The 22,349-nt window shown below is 34.7% G+C and overlaps 1 protein-coding gene across 2 annotated transcripts in view; it reads left to right on the top strand.

Moving 5' to 3' along the window:
• The window catches only part of LOC149772749 (caspase-3-like), a 94,218-nt gene extending 76,659 nt beyond the window's left edge, over positions 1–17,559 (top strand). For both annotated transcript variants that reach the window (XM_089947288.1, XM_089947287.1), the window contains exon 9: positions 11,858–17,559. In XM_089947288.1, coding sequence (XP_089803414.1) covers positions 11,858–11,983 — 126 coding nt within the window. In that variant the 3' untranslated portion in view covers positions 11,984–17,559. The remainder of the gene's footprint in view (positions 1–11,857) is intronic.
• The last annotated feature ends 4,790 nt before the right edge of the window (positions 17,560–22,349 follow it).

The raw sequence follows: 22,349 nt of genomic DNA, 5'->3' as shown, positions 1-22,349 counted from the left end.
GGTATGAATCACTCAAAATGCTAATAATTGCTTATTTCTAGGGTTTAAACCCTAAATATGACCCAAATCATGCTCCCAATGCACTTTAATTTCATTTAAAAGTTAGCCTAATACATTACCCTTAAAAAGAGAAATAAATGGTTGACGTAAAAATAGACTACAGTATCGCCTAATGAGTATTTGCCACACTAGCACATTTACAGTACGGTACATGTATACTAATATTACCCCTATACTAATTCATTGGCTGCCGTTTTCTTTTGCACTCACAGTAAGGTAAAACCAAGTAACGAATGGGACTGTAAACTTAATGACTGATGTTTTCTTTGTCATTGTCAGGAAGGTAAACTAGGTAAATTTCATATGTCACAGAAGTCATATAACAAAGGTACAATTGAATAAAATAAAGAAAACATGTACGTAGAGGGTACCAATGAAAATTTCGCGAATCCGTGAATTTGCGAATCCAGAAACGCGAATGCACGAGGTATTACTGTATATATGCATTTACACATATGTATATATGTTCCAGTATCTATATTCTGTTGTCTTTCTTGCTTGTTTTTTGTCTTTCCTGTCTTTAATGGATTATCTTTATGCAAATGCTTATAATTGGTTGAGAAGTCGTACTATTGACACCTTACAATTTTCGTAGATTGCATGTTTGCTAGAAACCATTAATTTAAAAACCTAACAAAATATGATCCAGAGGTCTCGCTAGGATTTTAAAACTAGGAGTCCAGGACTACCATTTTGGTAAAAATAGGAGTCCCACCATCAAAAGTTGCAGTCCCTTCTTTCCCACAGAATCAACACAGACGTGATTGCATCTATTTTTAGATGGAGAGGTTTTCATAATGTAATCACTCACTTTAATATAGTTTCATTACAACAGTCCATTGACAGAATTGCAAATTTATGGTTTATTTATTTGTCTACATCCTTGTAGTAATTTTAGACAATGGTTAAATAGTATTTGATTTGCTGTTTTTTCCCCGTATTTTTGCAAATACGTGTCAAGTCGGAAAACAGCTTAGACCTTAAAGCGCATCTCACGAATTCCACAACATAGCATTGTCCCATACATTTCTGGCCTACATAATTTGCATTTTAAAGTTAAATCTTTTATAAAATAATACCTTGGCTTTGCTTTCAATGATATGTCTATTTTTCTGAAAATATTCACCCGATGATTTACGAAAACAGACAATCTAATAAACTGGTACATCCCAGACTTAGCAAAGTCCGCCTTTATTTCCAATAGGCCTACTGGTTCACTTACAGTTTCAAACTAATTTTATGACGAAATAGTGTATAAAAGGCAGTTAATAAATATATATCCAGATCACCGATTCTGATCTTAAAATACATATTTGTATATTTTATCATCAAAGGATATCATGCAGGAAATTGATAGTTGCTACCTTATTCGGAAAAGGGTTAATGGTTAATCAGCTATCAAAACATATGCTTGTGAATGGGCAATAGTTTGTTTGTCAATGTAATTGATATCAAAACTAGGCCTAGCTACTGATGTATTGATGAATACATTTCGCTACAACACTAGAACTAACCTTGCAAAGGCGAGGGGCATTTAAAAAAACTATGGTCAGTCAATGTGCCTCTTAAATAGCGCTTGTTCTTCCATCAGAGCAATATTGAATTTTGTCAATCCAAGTAAGGACTTATTCCAAGCACTAAGCTAGGCATCACACGCTTTCTTACACTTAGCTACTGTCCTATCCGAACTATCAATTCTAGCAGCTTTAGCACTCTTCTGGATCTCATTACAATCTTTGTAAGTTTGCTGTTTAACCCAAAAATACTTATCCAAATTTACAAATGGCATTTTGTCTGAGTCTCAACATGTCTTGATTCTGGTGCACTACTTATTCCAATACATTCAGAAATGAACACAATAACGAAAGCTAAAGGTGTTTATTTGATGTACTTTTATAAATGACAGCATGTACATCTCTGGGTCTTTCTGCCGCTGAATTCAATCGCTGTGAATATCGGTACATTTTACCATGCAGCCGCCAGTTAAAGCCTTTGAACTTGCCACCCACCTATTGCATCATGTTTTTTTTTATGTACTCTTATAATGGCAACATGTATGTACATCAAAGGGTCTTTCAGTCACTGAATTCTGTCATTGTAAATATCAGCACAGCTAATTGATCAACACATTTTCCCACAAAGCAGGTGGCTGAAGCAGGACTGGCAAGTCTTTGAAATTTGCCCCACACCTATTACATGCGTACAGATGACTCCCGCCTCAGTGATTTTCTGCGTCCTAGATCAAAAATTGGCATCCAAAAACACATAATTAAGCGTTTCCGAGATCTCTGTGATCTTTATGTGGACACTTTGCCACTACTTCTTCAGTCCGTGAATCAGGGTTGGACAAGTGTACTTGCCTGACAAACAGGACTCAAATTCAAACTTAAGATTGCCAAGTGCAATAAATCATCACAAAATTGAAAGAGACAGACAGACAGGTATTGTTGAGTTCCTAATGCCTTTTCTTCTGATAAATGAGATTCATTTGACAGATTCTGGGCAATTTGGTTACAATAAAATTAATCCACCCATTTTGTAATCTAATACATTAAAATCTGCTAATGGTCACATCACCTTTGCTTTTGGCTTACTGAGGTTTTGATCTTGGGACTTTTCAATATATCAATTAAAAGCATAAAACTGCAAAAAACTGGATGAAAATTATTCAGTTCTTTTGAATATTTTGCATTTCCAAAGAAACCAATTGTATCTCAATAAACACCAATGTATGCATTTTCATTTGAAGTGATGGCCATTCCAATGATAATCCCACAGCATTAAATTGGAACCGTCTTGCTCTTGGTGATCATGACTGACTTCTCCAAAATGCAAGCTGTTAGATGAGTCCATTTTAAAAATAAAGTGATTCCTATAACAAAGATTTGATATAATTTAATTGCCTAATTTAAACATTTGTTAACTTGCATTATTCATAAAAAAGCCCATTCCATGCAGAGCAGGCTTTATGCAGGTCTTGTTTAAGAAAGTACAAATTAGGCCATGTCTGCGGCTTTGTATCATGCTGAGTATTCCACTGGGCATTTAGTTTTCATTTCCTTCAACTCCACTAAATCCTGAAAATATAATGACAATGTTTTAATGTGATTAGCTCCACAGGCTCAAGACCAGAAAAGCTATTGTGATGGGCCCATGTCCCTTTATCCATGAGCAAATCCTCATAAAATACTTGGAAGAAAGTCATGAAGCTTAGCATTCTCTTCTATCCTGAGGTCTAGTTGGTCCTAAAAGACAAATAGCCCCCCTCCAAAATTCAGCATGGCTGCCTTGGTGGTGAGCATGAAAATCTTGTTATTGCTACTTCTTCATGGTAATCATGCCTATCTTATCTGTATGCATGCTGTGATGCTGTATGAGTCCATTTTGTTATATGAGATGACTGCTATAGGAAAGATCCAGTTACCTCTCAAAAGTGGAGTTGCTGGATGAGTCCATTTTGTTATATGAGATGACTGCTATAGGAAAGATCCAATTACATCTCAAAAGTGGAGTTGCTGGATGAGTCCATTTTGTTATATGAGATGACTGCTATAGGAAAGATCCAATTGCCTCTCAAAAGTGAAGTTGCTGGACAAGTCCATTTTGTTATATGAGATGGCTGCTATAGGAAAGAAACAATTACCTCTCAAAAGTGAAGTTGCTGGATGAGTCCATTTTGTTATATGAGATGACTGCTATGGGAAAGATCCAATTACCTCTCTAAGGAGAAGTTGCTGGATGAGTCCATTTTGTTATATGAGATGACTGCTATAGGAAAGATCCAATTACCTCTCTGAGGTGAAATTGGCCTTTCAGTATGAAACTGTTCCCTTCGGCATGCAAAAGCTGATTCATTAGAAAACATGAGAGTTTTCTACCGTCAACAAATGTCAAAGTTACTCAGATTCTTATGGGGCAGGATTAATATATTAGCAAAGCCAATAACTTTGAATCAAAATTAATTTGATTCTTGTCATGGAAGGTTACTTTGAAAATTGAAAATACTTAAAAATTTGAATAATTTTGATCCATTCTTATAGCAATATCTTGCTTGAATTTAATTTAGGTATGAGAACACAAATTTTACAAATTTAAAAGAATTATTTTATAAAGGCTTTACAAATTTTATAGAAGTCCACTTGCCCAGGGCAAGCTGACAGGAAAATTGAACTTGTGCTTTTGAGAGCATGGCCAAAAAATATAACAAGTACCGTTGAAACATTAGGTAAAATAAAATATAGGATGGTTTAAAGAAATTGCATTATTTATTTAACGGATCAAGAATTTGTTTTGTTTTTACCTTTATCAAGTACCAAATTTAAGACTGCTCCAGGATTGGGTAAATGGATTAGTATAGCCCTGTGTGTAGAAACTGTGAAGGTTGTTTATGGAAGTGTCTAAACTCCCTCCTAGACTTGAGATATATATTTTTGAGGATTTAAATTAAGATGCCTCTATTCACTGAGTACAAAATTAGGTGACTCCATCAAGAGCCCTCTGAAGAAATTCAACTTAGCCATGCTGAAGTCACTCCTCATATTGCATGTGAATATCACAGTCTGTGGTTATACATGGACCAGCATCACAATGCTGACACGGATCTGCAAATTCCCCAACAAGACTTTTGTATGTTGTATTCGATTCATTATTTCACACTGGAATGACTGGAGTTGTTCAGACAGTACATTGTTGACATGTATTTTCATGCTTCAGACAGTCCATTGTTGACATGTATTTTCATGCTTGTGTCAGCAATGCTGGTTTTGGATATTGATCCTATGCTGTGATGCTTTCTGACAAAACACTATTGTTAGTGGTTGAAAAAGGGAGATTGATGCACCTGTGGAAAATTCATAATTAAACCTGTTACATATTTTAGATATATAATGTCCTATCATGATTTGAAGTTCATCTTTACTCAAAATCAACTTGCAAAAATAAAAAATGCAATAAAAAATAATCATGGGGTCATACTAAAACTTTTTTCGGCAAAATTGACCAGAAATGTGTGGTTGACCCAAACACAGCTCACCTGACTTAATATGGCAAAACATAATAACACCTCAGTGACATTAAAATTATCCAAGTTGGAGATTACACAAATGAAAAGACTGAATATTTCCATTCCTTGCAGTGATTCCAGCATTGTTGGAAGCAGTGGCTCCAGCAGTTGCAAAAGCTGCGGAATTAGAGTATATCAAAACGGCATCAGGAATAGCTTTGAAAAAGGTGGTTGATGGACACATAAAAAAATGGATGAGCCTTTGATTGCCAGGCACAAGCCATGGAATACCCTTGGGTAAAGGTCTTGATTAGCCAGTCACAGAAGATTGCACCGTTATGGTGTTTATCAATGATGTCATGCACACATGAACCTAGCATTGTCAATCTGGATTCAACAACAGGTCCTGGCACTCATTGGGTTGCACATGTGGTAACACCTCAACATAGATTGTATTTTGACTCATATGTTCTTTCACCGTCAGTTGAAGTTGTTATTATTTATCCCATGACACTGGTTGACAAAGCATTGTATTCAAATACCAATACAAACTCAGTTGGATGGTCCCATATGCAGTCATCTTGTCATTGAAGCATTACATGCACTGTAGCATTGACCGACCCTGCAAACACTTACTGATTTCACATTAAAGTACATGTGATATTATATAACAATGTCTATTGACATTTATGGACGTTATTCTGCTCAATGACACAGTGCTGATTTGGATCTGAGCTTATTTGCTACTAAAGCAGATTCGAATGAGTTTGCCTTCAAGGTTGTTTGCATCAGTCCAGATGACCTTATGATTTTTGACGATCACTTTTGAACATTTAACGTGGACATTCAAGATATTATTATCAAGTTGAAAAGAGACTTTGTGGTAAAGAATCTGGTTGAGCTCACTGACAATGGTGAAATTAGGGACAGCGGCTTGTAGGTTGCATTTTTCAAAAACTAGGTTGATACAGTTAATATTCCAGCAAGAAGAAATTGCTCAGGTACTCACACCACCATGCATAGTAACTTCACAGAGCTCAGTTGCAGGAATCAGAGAAGGAGAGGAAAACACTAACTTCCCAAACCTTAGCTTATGGTCAATTTAATTTTTCTTAATGATAATGACTTTGATAGATCTAAACATCACTTCTTAAAAGTGCACAGGTCTGGATCATAATTGTTTATTTCAACTGGGTGTAAATGTGGGTGGGGTACAAAGGTAATGTTGATAAATAATCAGTGACATCTTGGATTTCTATCACCTATATCACATCTCGACAAATCTGGTCATGTTGAAGATTTTTTTCACAAATGCAGTTCGGTTCAAAGCACAGGTACTTAACCATCTTTGGCATTTGTGTTTAAGATTAGATCTTATCACTATTATATATGTAATGGAATCTGATTATGGTGATGTAATATCCAACATTTACTGACAGGGTCTTGGATCAGCTGGCAGCGGATGTTAACAACAATAGCAATATTCTTCCAATGGTCTCTGAATATCTAATTCAGAGTGGGGTTACCAAACCTTCATATGAATAGCTATGTAATTTTGTTAAGGATCAAGTATAAATTGCCATTTGGACACTCCACAACCAACTTGAAGCCAGTTTAGAATCATCGCATGTGCATTTAAAAATGCCAGATCACTAACTGCAGCAACGGATGCAAACACACTGCAGGATTGTTTCAATAATGGTGAAGTGGCATTCACCAATGTATTCACCCCAGTTTCATTCACTATCAGATATTTTAGACCAATATTGACTCAACTGAGGAATGAAAAATCTTGATCGTTATTCAACTAGGATGCACTTGTTTGGGTAACAGTCTTTGTGCAAAGACGATCGTTACTTATCAAAAGTGTTGGCATAATTGGTGTTTTTATATGAGATGGGCACTAAACCAACAGAATACACAATCACTGAAGATGTGAGTGTTCATGGGGAAGAGGTTTTTTATATCTGCATGACATTAGTGCCAGTAAAAATGAATCATTGGTTAGAATTGCGTTTGCACATTCCATGTGCCCATGATGATAAGACTGGACAAGCTCTGCCTGTCATGCAATTAAAATATGCGATTGTATTATTAATAGATGAACTGTGATGGACCTTCAGTCTTATTGACCTGAAAAAATAATCAATGCAGAATAACAGCTGCAAAATGAAATTACCAAAAGAACTGTGTAGGTCATAAAATAGATATGTTCATTTAGTTACATATGTTACTAGTATTCTTGCTGCAGCATCAGCTGTTGATCTGGTGTGACTGGAATCATGACATCAATCAATGTTGGTGCACTAATCAGTAATGTTGTTGGAGCTATATCAATAGTAAAATGGTGTCTCTGGTGGTGCAATCAAATTAATTTTGATGCGACTACATTCCTGAGTACACATCTATTTCAGATTGCTTGCAGATGAACAGAGCAGTGTCAATACAATCCATAAATTATACTTTATATACTATATATAGCAATCGTGGATAAAATAATCAGTGCAGCTGAGTTTGAGACTGTGCTGGCAGAAATGGAAAATCACAGACAATTACAAGTACAAATGTGAAACTGCTTGGATTTAAGGAAAGAAAAAGTCCAATAAAAAACAATCTTCATCCATCGTGTGTATATTGATCATTACCATAGACTGCAAGATTGTTGTCATTTCTATAATCACTGCAGACTTGAGTAAGTAGTACAAAAGACCAATGTTTTGCCCCACTGGCCCTCTTTGCAGACATTTCCATCCAGATGAGACTCTACCCACCAAAGATTGAATTGATTGAATCACATGGGTGCCTGCATGTATGTAGTCAAATTAAAAGTGAACAACAGACAATGCTTACATAGGGGCTAAATTGTTATGGTGGGTAGAAACAAATCTGCAAGAGGGGCCAGTGGTGCAAAACCCCCAGTTTCATACTACTAGTTACCATCTAATATTGGTCACCATCTTGTTATTTCTACTGCTTTTACATCAACAGTCCTTTTTACTCCATGGTTTGACTGAAAGACTCTTGATGTTCCTAAACGAACATGAAGTTCATCTGACTTCCAGCATGGTTAACATGTTGGTCATTTTTAAAATCTTGTTTTTGCAAATTGTTCTGAAGGGCAGGCTTGTCATATCCACATGGAGTCTTCATGAAAGACTTCTGATCATATTTTGTTGGTCCTAAAAAACCCAGATATGACCTCCCATTATGGCTGATACAGTAATTATTAACTATGACTATTCCACTTGATTGGATGATCATATCAACATAGAGTTTTCAATTAAAGACATTTGTACCCCATGTTCCATATGGGGGCACTCACCAATTAATTTGAACTTTTGAGAGAGTGACATAGGTAAGGTGAAGTTGTTTGCATTTGTAAGATGCACAGTGGAGATAATGTTGGCATACCTCTATGTTACTTTTATGTAATGTGGCTGACATTTCTTTGGATACTGTACTTGTGGAAATTGTACATGATCTAAGCACACGGTAATACAAAATGGATGCTCCCCTGTGCTTGACAAATTAACCAGAATTAATCAAAAGTACACTAACTTTAGCAATTATTAAAGTAGGGAAAACGAATTTTGCTGAAGTAGGCAATAGCATTTACTGAAAGTGCAATGAACCAAGTACAAAATATCTGAAAGTAAAAAAAAGTTATCGGCTCTTTTTTATACAATTTACCTCTGAAGTCCAGGAAGTGAAAATGACCATGCGGAGGTAGCAGGTTTTTTTAAACGAGCACATCTTAAGTGAGCCCAAGCTGTATACCCTAGAACCCATAGTACACCCATCAATCATATATCAAAATAAAGGGAATTAAAAGTTATTTTAATAGCACCTAAGATATACAAAGTCTTTATTATATAGCCAGTATAACCAGTGAAGAAATCATGGGAAATTCTTTTTCCTTAAAATTCTAACCCTATGCAAAATACTAAACTGTAGAGCGCCACCTATCCTGTATTAATGTTGATCTATCTGCCAAAATGGCTGCCTTTGTGACCATCTTGAAAATCTTCATATGGCTCTTTCTTCTAAAGGTATACCTGCCATCCTCTCAAAGTCTTATGGAGTATTACAAGACTCAAAAGGTGTGTTTAGTGGTCTGAAAGGAGATCTGTGTGTGACAAAAAAATGATGTCATACAATTATTAAGTTGATTTACTCGTATAAGCATACAGAAAATGTCAGGAAATTCATATATGAATTAAAAATATATTTTTTTTGGGATCATTTAATAGACTTACAGACCAAAAATAATTGGTAGACTAAGGATTGTCAGTTATTATCACCACACAGATATATAATCACAACCACACAGACAGTAAATTAAAATATTGCACAAAGTTTCTGTCTTGAAAACCCATTGGACAGTGGAATACAGTTTTAATTAGATTCAGTCGTTTTTGCTATCAGAAGTTCATTGGTAGGTTTGAAGCAAATGCTAGTGTTGTTGTTTTAGGGTTTAATGCCATTTTTCAGCACAAGACAGGCTATACATGGTGGCCAGTATTAATGGTGGACGAAGAACCCTGGAAACCCCCGGAAAGAACCACCGACCCACAAGAAGCTACCGGCAAGCTTTCTCACATATCCACATTGGCCGAGTCCGAGACTCAAACCCACACAGATAGCGGTGACGGAGAGCGCTTTAGACCACTCGGCCACTTGGGGCCCCTGAAGCAAATGTTAGTGTCATTTTGTTTATCATTGCACTCATTAGAGACTGGATGGTACTATTGTTCAAACATCCCCAAAGATCTGGTTGAATTTTCTCAGTATAGAAAACTATCTTTCTGCATTTGCATTGGGAGTGTCAAACATGCTGGTCTGAAAAATGGCTTGTTGATGATTGTTTAAACATGTTAGTTTCTCTATGGATTGAGCTCTGCATTCATTCATCCTCCCAATACTGGATGGTGTTGCTATGTCAACAGATATTGCACACTCCAGAATGACTTACGTTGAAATAGTGTTTGGTATTAGCAGTAAGAATAAAATGCTCCACTTGCCATTGTGCATCACAAAGTCAAACTGTGTCAACTTAAGAGTTCTGACATTTGGTTTTGAAAGACTTTGTTAGCTTCAAATAAGGCTCATCCTTCACTGAAACAGCTGCATTTTGACATTTTGCATTAAAAACTTAATGACACTAGTAAAACCTGTCTTGAGAGACCATTATGTTTTGGCAGAGGAGGTGGTCTTTCAAGACAGGTTCCACTGTAGTAAACTATTTCAGCTACTGTTTTGCCTCTAATAAATGGAGCAAAAGCAAACTTTGAAGAAATGTTGCCACTGGTCACAAACTTGCCAATAATCATTACTTGTGATGGCTCATGTGTGATAACACTTTTCCTTCAAAATTAATCTCATTGATTTACTTCCCTTCAGTCAAATTAATTTATTCCACTTAGGGTATTTTGCCTTTGCAAGTAAGACTAATGGGGCTCCCCACAGCAATGCTTAAATGACCTAACAATTGGCTATTTTCAGCCCAGTAAGTAGTCTGTGTCTTTGACAAGATGGTTGTTTATTTTTGCCATACATATTAATGAAATCTATGACAATCAAATGTTTAAACTGTTTAGCAATAAGCAGAACTATTTACTGTCTGTACAGGCTACAAGACACATATCATGGTGGTCAATAAAGGTCCCTTTATCTCTTCCTTCTTTGGGAGGGGTTGTGTGGCTAAGATTACTGAAAATATGACAATTTCACACTGTGTGAGTTGGTTGAAAATAAATCCTCATGTGGTTGCATTGACATGGCTTTACATTAAAACAGTATGTAGCAGACCCAGACAAAAATGTTGCTGATCTGACCTTTGAATTTGTAACCATTATGATAGTAGCCATCCAAAAAGTCATCTTTTTTTAGCTTTTATGGAACAGCTGGTGGTATTGACATAAGGTGAAGTATGTAATGGATCTGAATGAAAATGGTGCAGATCTATAACCAACATCTCTATGCTGTTGTTGACAAATTTGAAAATCAAACCTATTTGACCTTGTGTCCAGGCAGAGGTCACTGCTTTTTTGTACTTCAATGTGACCATGCTTACAGTGACTTGAATATAAAAATTTAACCAGACATATACTTTGTGTGTAATTGTATTACTTTTTTTTTAGTAAACAAGTTGATGATCAGCATAGAGACATTGATTTCAAGGTCAAATGTCTTGACCCGAGTTTTTATGAAATGGCTTACAAGCATAATATACAGACAAGTTTGAATGAACTTTTATTGAATATGTGGATATATCTAAAGCCAGTTCAATAACTTGGGGCTTTTTTTATTGTTAAAAACATATTACTTGTGGATTAAACTAAACTTAGCACGTGGGTAATTCTTGACACTGTTTGAGATGAGTTGATATATGTCAAGTTCAAGGTCAAAGGCACTGACAGAGTTTGTTTTCCTAACTTATATGTGAAACAATCAAATAAAAAAAAAAATTCTTATAAAATTTGGTTTATTGGATATTGGAGTATCCATAGAATTTCTGAGATAATTACTTGGCAGTTAAAAAGATGAAAGGAGGGAAGGAACAGACTTCTCATTAAAACCTACAACTTTATGTATTTTTTCTTTTCAGTCCCTTAAAGAAATACTTGATAAATGGTAATTTTATGAATTCAGCTTATTTGCAGTCTGTCTATTTCTGCCAGTTGTAATACAATTTTCACAAATTTAATTTAATTGTCCCAAAAAAGTTTTACAAATTGTATTATTATGTAGACTGTGATTCCAGTAAATACTTTGTTCTCTCCTCTGTTCTTGCAGGTAAATCATATTGTGTCTCGAGGAAAGACATTAGATCCAGAAACCAACTCACATATCCTTCAGGCAGCACGTTACACAGACTCTTTTATCAGGAAGTTCTACTTTTTCCCTGGATGCCATGAATAAATGTATGCATGCAATATCTTGATGGGAATGTTGTAAAGATCTGTGACAGAATTTATCTTTATATTGTTGAGCTAAGAATATTGTCTTTTTATAATGGTAAGTACGGTAATTGTCTCCAAGGAGTGTCAACAGTTCGTCAAATGCATAGAAAGTATTTCCCATGGTTATATGACCTGCTTTGTCATAAAAAACTAATCAATTTATGAACATTTCCAACGGTTACTGAATCAGATGATAATGATCATTAGAGTATATCAGAGTTCCAAAATTGACTGTATTTGGCAGACAAGACTCCTCATTGGACATATTAGTTACCATAACTATTCCATGTAATCAACACTATATAGCAACAAAACACAAGGCAATAGAGGTGTATCTTCTGCACTTAACTATTGCTTGGAATTGAACAATTGCCCTAGGGTCTGTACTACAGACATTATATGGGTCTCTCACTCCTTGTGATTTTTAACTATATTGTGTGGCAGTGTTTCAGTACATGTCAAACCCATACACCAAAAATTTGACTAGCCTATGTTTAGCCTACACTTGAAAATTAAGATTTACATATTATTGCTGACAATAAGAAATAACCTTTTTGCTATCCTGTGGCACTTATTAAGGACCTGATTTGATAAACCTTGATCATTGGATATGGCCAGAAAAGTCTATCAGTTTTTACAGTGTCATTTGATATCTTGATATTAAGACTGCTTGATGTCAATTAATACTAAATTTTATAAAGCTGCAAAGTGGTATAAGAGATTGTTGTTGGAACAAATTCTAAAGCATAGTTTTCTCAAATAAAAAATCAGCTTTAAAAAAAACAATTAGTTTCAGAAAAAACTGGTTGAGTATAAAATAATATTACTAAAACTGAAGCAATATCAAATCAGATGCAGAAAACGACAGCATATTTTCTATTACATTATTAATAATTAAATATTTCAGAATTGTCTTATTTATTATAGCACTGAAGGTATCCCATGAATACTTTTATGTTAAATTCTATATGTGTCTGGCGGCTGCCACATTGATATAGCAAGAGCCAATAGAACATTGGCCCCCTGTAATGAATGTATATATATATATATATATATATATATATATATATATATATATATATATATATATATACCACTCCCTCTATAACTACATAACAGGGTCCAGAATTATAGACCACACAATAAATGAGGTTGCAAGTTACCAAGGAATCTCAAAATAATTAAGAAGGAGGTACCATCCCCACTAGACATCTAGATTAAACCATGGTGGGTGGGAGTAATGATGCTGTTCCATGGCTGAATATTCATTTTACAGTCTCATTGGTTATAATTGTCAGTAGAGAGCTTTTTCTAATGAAGTTCGAATTTTGGTATTTTGTTTTCAAGATACCCAATCTCTGAAAGGTCATTGACCACATTTTCTTCTAGATTTCAATAGCTATCATGTGTATGCAAAACATTGTGTATTTTGTCACTGCTTTTCATTGTTGATTCACAACCAAACAAGATTCTTTTTTCAAAAAAAAACTAGAGACATTTATTTCATATAAAAAGCTGTCTATATTGAGACTATTTTTTAAATGTTCTATTCGTCAAATATTGATGCCACGAATCATTGCAAGTAATAATGAAGCTTCTCACTTTATAAAAAATCTCAGAGCGCTTATTCATGAATTTTAAGTTGACTACATACTCTGGAACTCACCTCCCCATAATTAACTGTATTTTGAAAGAAAGCTTTTTATTCACCAAGTAATTATTTAACTTCTTTGCTATCTTTGATCACATTCATGAATGGGTTGGCTAATTTGAGATAGTTTAATTAACTTATTTGCATAATAATATTTATAAAAGTTCACTTGTTCAATTAAAACAAGTTGACAAAAGATGATCACTGCAAGCTCTTACACAGGTAGGATTTGCATTGCTTTTCACTTTTCTTTTATTCCAGTCATTTTATTTCATTTGATACAAAAGACATAGCAGGTCTGCTTGGTGTTGAGTGTAACAATACAACAAACACTTCTGCAAGTTGGAGATGAAAACATGGTTGGCATCTTAATTAGTTTGTTTTCCTTCAGTACACATTTATTTGATTAACCTAACTTGAAACAAATTGGCCTGCCCTCTTAGTGTAAAATGTTATCTATGCAAATTAGCCTAATGAGATTTCAGACAAGAGTACTCAAGGAACTGAACAGTGGCCCATTCTCAGTCTGTTAATTAATATATGAATTGATGATTGTTCATCACTGACTCCCTTATATTTCATTTACTCAATAACAATCTTCTATATAAACTGCCAGGAGAATGGGTTTGCAAAAATACTAAGAAGATTAATGGCATATTTTGTGGTGTTTAAAGGAAGTTGTCTCAATCTCTCATTAGTTTTAGTTGTGAAGCATACTGAAACTCGTGTTTCTTCAAACAACCTCTTCTGCGGGTTTATAACTACCATGAATTTCATGTGACACATTGTGTTACGGCAAGAACGAATCTGTGCTAAATATTAATAAGGAAGTGATTTTCTGCTAAGTGGTTATTTGCATATTTTTCTGGGGAAGCTCTTCACAAATTGCATTCATGGATATTTCAATGTGTTGTACTTGTTCTCTTCTGTTTTAGAATGAATTACATTTATCTGTGCATTACATTGTTTTTATGTAATTTTTACAATAATTCACATAGACATGCTAAATAGTTTGACAGATTTATGTGCAAACATCAGGATAATCATATCTACTTTAGAATTACAAAGACTAAACATGTCTTGGGAAATTTCTGTCCCTAATTTACCATCATAAATTTTCGCAGAAAAGAAATGATCTTTAGTATTTGCTAGTTATGTAGAAAATTACTTCACTCCTTTTATTTTTTTAAAAGATATTTCAGTGAATAATGATTATTATATACAGTGTAAAATATTGTCAATGTCAAATACAATTTCTGTTTTCTTAAATCATGCCAAAACGTCTATAGAATGTTTATATTAACATCATCATGTTATCATCATACTTAAACAGAATTGTTGGGGCCCAGAGTGGCCGAGTGGTCTAAACCGCTCACCATTTTGGATCGCTGCCATCTCACTTCTGTCTGCATGGGTTTGAGTCCAAGGTTCGGCTAGTGTGGATACGTGAGAAAGCCTGCCAGTAGCTTCTCATGGGTCGGTGGTTATTCCCTGGGTTTTCCAGGGTTCTTCCTCCTCCAGTTATGCTGGCCACCATGTACAGCCTATCGTGCTGAAAAATGGCGTTAAACCCTTGAACAACATAACAGAATTGTTGCGGGTGGGAGGGCAACTTTTTATTACATGATTCTTTCAATATTTCCATGACCTACTAGGGTAAGATTGAAACCAGTTGGTTCATAGTAAGGGGTCATATGAGTTATAACTTGTTCAAGCATGTAGAACTTAATTATGCAACAGTTTCAAACAAGATGTAATAAGAAAAAAGCTCACTTGTCTGTCACTGTATGGGGGCCCCAAGTGGCCGAGTGGTCTAAAGCGCTCACTGTTCCGGATCACTGCCATCTCACCTCTGTCTGCGTGTGTTCGAGTCCAAGGCTTGGCTAGCATGGGTACGTGGGAAAGCCTGCCAGTAGCTTCTCATGGGTCGGTGGTTCTTCCCTGGGCTTTCCAGAGTTCTTCCTCCACCAGTTATGCTGGCCGCCATGTATAGCCTATCTTGTACTGAAAAATGGCGTTCAACCCTAGAACAGCAACAACAGCTGTCACTGTATCAGATTCAAATGTCTTACAGTCAGCGAGTTCAAATAAAGAGTAACTATTATTTTCTGGACAGCCAAATTCAGACTTGGGGAAGGAGATATCCGGCTCTAATTTTCAGTACTGCCTTCACCTTTGAAGATAATAGTTCCAGCAATATTCCACCAAACATGATATTTCTTGTATCATGCTTGCCAAATTACAATTATCCATTTTTATAATAAGTACTGTATCATTTGTAACTGAGAAGTACTAAATTCAAACTCTGAATTTAATGTTGTTAGTTATAACCTGCTGAGTTGTCAGTGATTTGTTTTTTTATGTTTGTAGAGAAAAAATTTCATGAGTTTGCAGTGAATTCTCTATTGTTTTATTTGCTTCTCACTAATACTGCATTATGGGTACTTTTACTTACTAATGTATATATTATAATTTAATTGATTAAATGTAGTTTAAGTAATGCTCAATGCATCCTTCTCTGGCCCCTTGTTGGGCCCTTCTTTTTCTACTATGGTTTCTCTGCACAGACATGATGTCATTGCAGTCAGTATATGTTAACAAGCTTGGAACTAAATTTAGATATGTTGTCATGTTGAACCAATCAGATGACTGAGTTGGAGCATGTGATCAAACATTGTGTCAACTGGTTGGGCATTGATACTGCAACTGGGATGCCAGTAGAGATGTGTGCTTTTTAGTGTATATGCTGCATTTAACTTACCGGTAACATTATTTGTAAAAAGAACCATCCACTACCCCTCCTTCCTTCTGCCTTGTCGTACATTTGGGATAACATGCCATTCAAACTCTGTTCGGGGGTGGGTGGGGAACATTCCTAAGTTTTATGCATTCACAACTTTGCTTTTGAACCCCAACTTGTGTCAGTTCATGTACTTAAATGTACTCGACTATTATGCCCATATCCTTCATACCCGCTTCCTATGGTGCATGTATGAAGTATCGACTGATGTATGTTATCATAGTAATCCTCAGGATCAGACTTATTGAGTTTCGGTTATCAATGTCCCTATATACCTCATATCAGCCCATTGCGGCTCCACATGTAGGTGTCAGACATTTTTCACAACCCTACAAACTCTGCCAAGTCTCTCTACCTGAGGTATTCATATAGAAAAAATTCAGAGATAGGCTGGTGCTGTGTGCTGTGACAAGATTTGCCCCCGTTTTGCCAAAGATTATTTTATATGTACAATAAAATGTCTGTTGAACCTATGCATTGTGTGTTATTTAAACTCTTTTATAAGTCAAGTCTAACTGCAAACATCATAGACCAAGATCTGTCAATACATATGCAATGGCAAATTTGGGTCTGTGCAGTTTGGAGTTAGAATAAAGATATAAATATGTGTGTGTGTGTGTGTGTGTGTGTGTATACACTTTTACTTTTTCTCTATTGATATTTACGTGTTTTATTAAACACTTTTACATTTTGCTCATGTATGTAACATATAAACTCGTTAAAACTGTACAAGATTAAATAATTGTATCATATATTTGACAGTTTTTGGATTTCTGAGTTGACTCATTTATTTATGTACGAAATTCATGCATGTAGATTAGTTTTAAGGTATTTTTATTAATCACATACTTGATTTCCGATTCCATTTAAAATAGTCTCAAAGATGTAATGAATTCAATACCAGTTGCACTCATAGATGTACAATCCCATCTTTTCCTGTACTAGACACTAATCTTGGTTTCTGACAATATTTTATGTCATCTGTGTTTTAATGTTTCACATAATTTCTAACCAATGCTCAGACTGCGATGCAGTCATTCATTACTAATACAATGTACTCATTAAAAGTGATTTTTCATTTGCATGTACTTTGTTTGATTTTCCTAAATTTCACACATGAGTGAAAGTCACCTAAAAGTACACTATGGTTCTGCATCCATTAGCATCATTTGTAAGACATCCTTTATCAGCTTACAGTCTTATAACATTTAAAATATTTTAAACAAGTTTTTTTATAATTTAAAAAATGCAGTTAGGTTAAAAAAATTGAAAAATTATTAATCATTGAATTTATTAATTATTTATTTTTCTTTCATTTTTTTAAAATATAAGTTATCAGGATTTTATATACTCCATTTCCTCACCAACTGACCAAGTTTTGGAGGGATTACTGTAAACTATTTAGCTGTTTGACTGTTGCACACACACACACACACACACACACACACACACACTGGATGGTGTTATTAAATTGCTTATTTTCTTGAAATATGACATTTTCATTCTTTTTAATAATTCGTGAACAAGTAAAACATCTTAGGATAAAAAATTAAAACATTACAAAGGCTATTGTTGGTAATATACTTTCCTTTTTCTAAAAATCATCAATTCTGTTTTTCACTTTGGCCACATATTATTCCAGCCTTTTATGTCATAAAACAAGCATTTTTTATTAGGTGAGATTTGGAATTATTAGCTAAAAATGCTCTGTATGAAATATCAAAAAAATTAATAAGCTTATTAAAATTGTTATTTCTTGTTGAAACATCTTTTCATGCAGTTCTAAAATTCTAGTTATAAGTTCAGATCTATTCTATAAGTGATTTCCAAGCCGATGTGCTATGACTCTATGGACTTGAACTAAATGACAGAAAATGCGAAAACCAACAAGTTTATTAAAATTCAATGTGTTGCCCTAGGATAAAAAAGTGAAAATTTAAAGGGAACTTACAGTGTTGTGAATTACATCCAAAATAGTCCCAAAAGTGTTATCACAAGTCAAAAGTAGTGTTCTGAATCAATGCCAGTCGTGTTATGAATGAATTCTAGTGTTGAATGTGCTGATGTGCCAGTAACCTCAAATTTGCTTATGTGCCAACAGTCTTGATGCATCACAATGATAACATCAAATATGTTCTTGAATGAATTCACAATAATTCACAAAATCTTGATTTGGGGATCGGTAGATTATCATTAGATAAATGCGTTTATATTTTTTATATCTTTTTCATTACAAAGATTTCAGTACAGAATGTCACAGTGTCAACATATTTCCAAAGCAAGACCAAAATGATTAGCGCAAAGAATTGATAAGAAAATGTGGATCATACTAGCAGGGAAAGAAGCCCCCATCTAGTTTCTATATATCCGAAATATAATCTACGGTTGCAAATTCACTTAGGCCCAACGTTGAACATTTTCAAACAATACTTCAATCATACACAAAACATGTAAACTTGTGTAATTTCAACACTTTCTTTTGTGTTTACTGTTTATGCCTGTTTGCAATTGCCTCTGACAAGAACCTAAAACCAAGTTTTTCACTGTACTTTGTCAGAGTTTTGCTTTTATCAATAAAACCCAGACATACAGCGATACCTTGCTGGTACAAATGCACTAAATAAGAGTTATATATATATATATATATATATATATATATATATATATATATATATATATATATATATATATATATATACATAGATAGATATCCATACAACAATAGATCACGTTACTAAACGTTACTAAACGGACCATGTTTTCAGGGGGTTTTCCCCAGTAATTTGTATACAAATAAATGCGTCAACATGAATTCACAGATAACAAAACAAAACTATGTGCTTCAAACAAAGATTTTTAGAATCTTACTACATGAACCCCGTTTCATATTTGTTATTTTGTGTCATAGTTCCAAATTTCATTATTTCTCGATTTAAAAAAAAAAAACTATTTAAAGTTTGTACACAGTTGAATGAGCTGCTTTAAAAAATATTTCACTACTAAATTGCCGATGCAAAATAAACCGTTTTATGTTATTTCATTTCATTCTGTACAACAACTCCATTATCACGGGGGTTTGATGCCTTCCAATGCACATCTGAATTGCTCAACTTGATTCGGAAATAATGAGAAATATCATCATTAGAAACAAATTTAGGTGTTGCATTTAAATCCCGGATGAAACTTAATAATATTTCACATGGTCCAAATCAGCCCGGAATTTTGGCCAAATCAGCCAGAAATCTGTCCAAATCAGTCAGCAATTTGGGCTGAATCAGCCTGCTACCATATTACGTCACCCATTGTGACGCTTCTAACAGAAGTCGTCTTCCTGTGACACCAATGTACACATGCTGCGAAGAAAGTACAATATTGCAGAGCAACGTCAATATCACATACAAAACTAAAGTTAACAGGGAAATATACGTTAAAAATTCATTTAGCATTCTTAACGTTTTCTTGTATTTATCATAATCTTCACTTTGGAACATATTTTGTTGCAGAAGCTAAAAGGATGAAATTGGTGACAAGTTATCTTCGTATAATGATAGAAATGTTTACTTATGAGTTACAAACACATTATTTAGTGTAGGGCTGTTTTCCAATACTTAATTGGCATTGTAAATATACAGTTCATCACTATTTTTGAATGTGCTGTTTTGGAAGTTTAAATCTGGTTTGCATCCTTCGTAAGTCATACCTCTTAAAGTGCCAATAATCAGAGACACAAGACATAATGTTACAGACAAGGTTTTTTCATGCATTGTATTTCTTACTAGTATCAATTCAATTTATAGATTATAAATTGGTCAAAATAAGTTACATATTACTCATGCAGTTATCAGCTGTGAGAAACGTGGCTAACAGACGTTGATTAGCATACTGGATATTTATTATGGCAGGACGTTTATGCCGTGTCAGAATAGTTGATAGACAATTTTATGAGGACTTACTGACTGGAAAAAAAAATAATTAGTTAAACGCATGTTTAATTTCACAAATAATAATAGGTTTTGCAACAAATGTTTTTGTCTTTGTGACAGGTTGTCTTTGTAAACAAATGTAGTTGTGACGTCAAGTAGAGAGGCGTTCTCTCGAGAAATGTGAGTTTATGACAATGCCTTAAAATAGGGTAGCGTCAAATTCAGGTGTGGGACGATACGGTTTAACTAACAGTTTCGATCAGTATTTCTATTTCACGAATGAAATTAGTTTGTGCATTATCTCATTTAACATAACGTTCAATATTTCTTTAAATCTTGGCTCAAATTTGGTCATGATGTGATAAATTTAGGTAAATATAATCTATCAAACGGCATGCCCGCGGTAGATGGAAAACCGTTCCAAGTATTCTGGTTTTCAAGCTCAAAAATGAACAGTGAAAAGCAATGTTTATCAATAAATATATTGAAATGTAAGCAAGCGATTATGCATAAAGAAATTAAGCCAATTATCCAATAAAGACATAACATCAAGTAGGTCTGCGCTTTTCTGTTTATTTTTTCTGACATCACAGCTACAAGTAATGTCAGAAAGAAAAATGCCTTTTCACTATACTGAACAAAATTGCATATAGGATATTGTTGGAAAATTAATTTTAATTCGAATATAATTTAAAACTTTAGCTAGTTGTCGAGTCTTTTTTTCCCGTAGAGGTCGAGAAGTATCCAGATGAAAACGCAAAGCATTGAGCAAAATGAGTCTCTCGTGGTCATTTAAAGGAACCACTTTCATGTTTTATTGGATGGTAAGTATTGCTGGTAAAGAGTCCACAAGGAATCGGCTGGTAAACGAAATCCCAGAAAACAAGTCAATAAGACATACACCACACGTCGACCCCAATTGAATGGATACAGTTTTGTAATAAGTATTGGTAATCTTCCACTGTTTGAATAGTGTAATTGATTTCCTTCCACGAAATCTGTTGAATCACTTCTGATAAACGTTGTGGTACGGTAGCCTGTTTTTATACCTCTTTATTCTGAGACAATAAGTGTACTTTCTGCACAGAGATGATTGTACTCCAGTAGCGAATCTAAATAGTTTAGTCACTAACTTGCACATCAAAAGACACCGTTCAGAAGTTTCCTCTTTCACTAAGTTGACATTGTGTGAAAGATTTTGGTAACTCTCTAACTCTTCCTCTGGAATTCGTTGCAGTAAGTCCACCTTGTAGCAAACAGAATCATCACTAACAAACCAATCCTTTGAACCAGTGGGTAGTTGATGAATGTCTGACCACTGAAACACTTTCATTTAAATCAGTGCTCTTATAGAATTCAGATGCCAGTGGTTTAAACATCGGTGACGTAACGGATGCAATTGTTCTTTACGTTTCACTTGAATTTTGACCAGTTCTAGCTAAATCCGTTCTCTCAACTCCTCAGTCAAGCCCAAGATGTTCTCTTGCAAAGTATCCATAAGTATATACACTTTTTTGGAATCACTGGGTCGTGGCTAATAACCTCGTTTACCTTTGTGACTGAAGTAATATCCACTCATAATCAGTCTTCTTTTACTTAGGAAAAGAGCATAATTTGAAATTGGGGAAATGATTTTGAGTTTGCATTTCACTTGTATTTTGACCAGTTCTCGGTAAATGCGTTCTGTCAGCTCCACAGGCAAACCACGAATGTTCTCTTGTAAAATATCCATTCAGGTATTACTGATATCGTCCCACTAAAGGTAAATAGTGACAATTCGGGGACCATCGAGCATGTTCCAGGTATGCTGAATTTTGTTGTTCCCACTGGTAAAGTAACACACCGCAACTGAAGCACTTGACTTTATCCCCTTCGCCCAAGTAGAAACATCTGGCTCTGGCTAATTCTTCAGGGATCGGTCTCCCAAATATTTAGGCCATTTTCCTTTGAA

This window comes from Sinohyriopsis cumingii, unplaced genomic scaffold, assembly GCF_028554795.1.
Source record: "Sinohyriopsis cumingii isolate HCF-2022 unplaced genomic scaffold, ASM2855479v2 utg001176l, whole genome shotgun sequence".
Taxonomy (NCBI): domain Eukaryota; kingdom Metazoa; phylum Mollusca; class Bivalvia; order Unionida; family Unionidae; genus Sinohyriopsis; species Sinohyriopsis cumingii.
The sequence above is the reverse complement of the archived record's forward strand: the minus strand, read 5'-3'. Positions and strand labels throughout refer to the sequence as shown.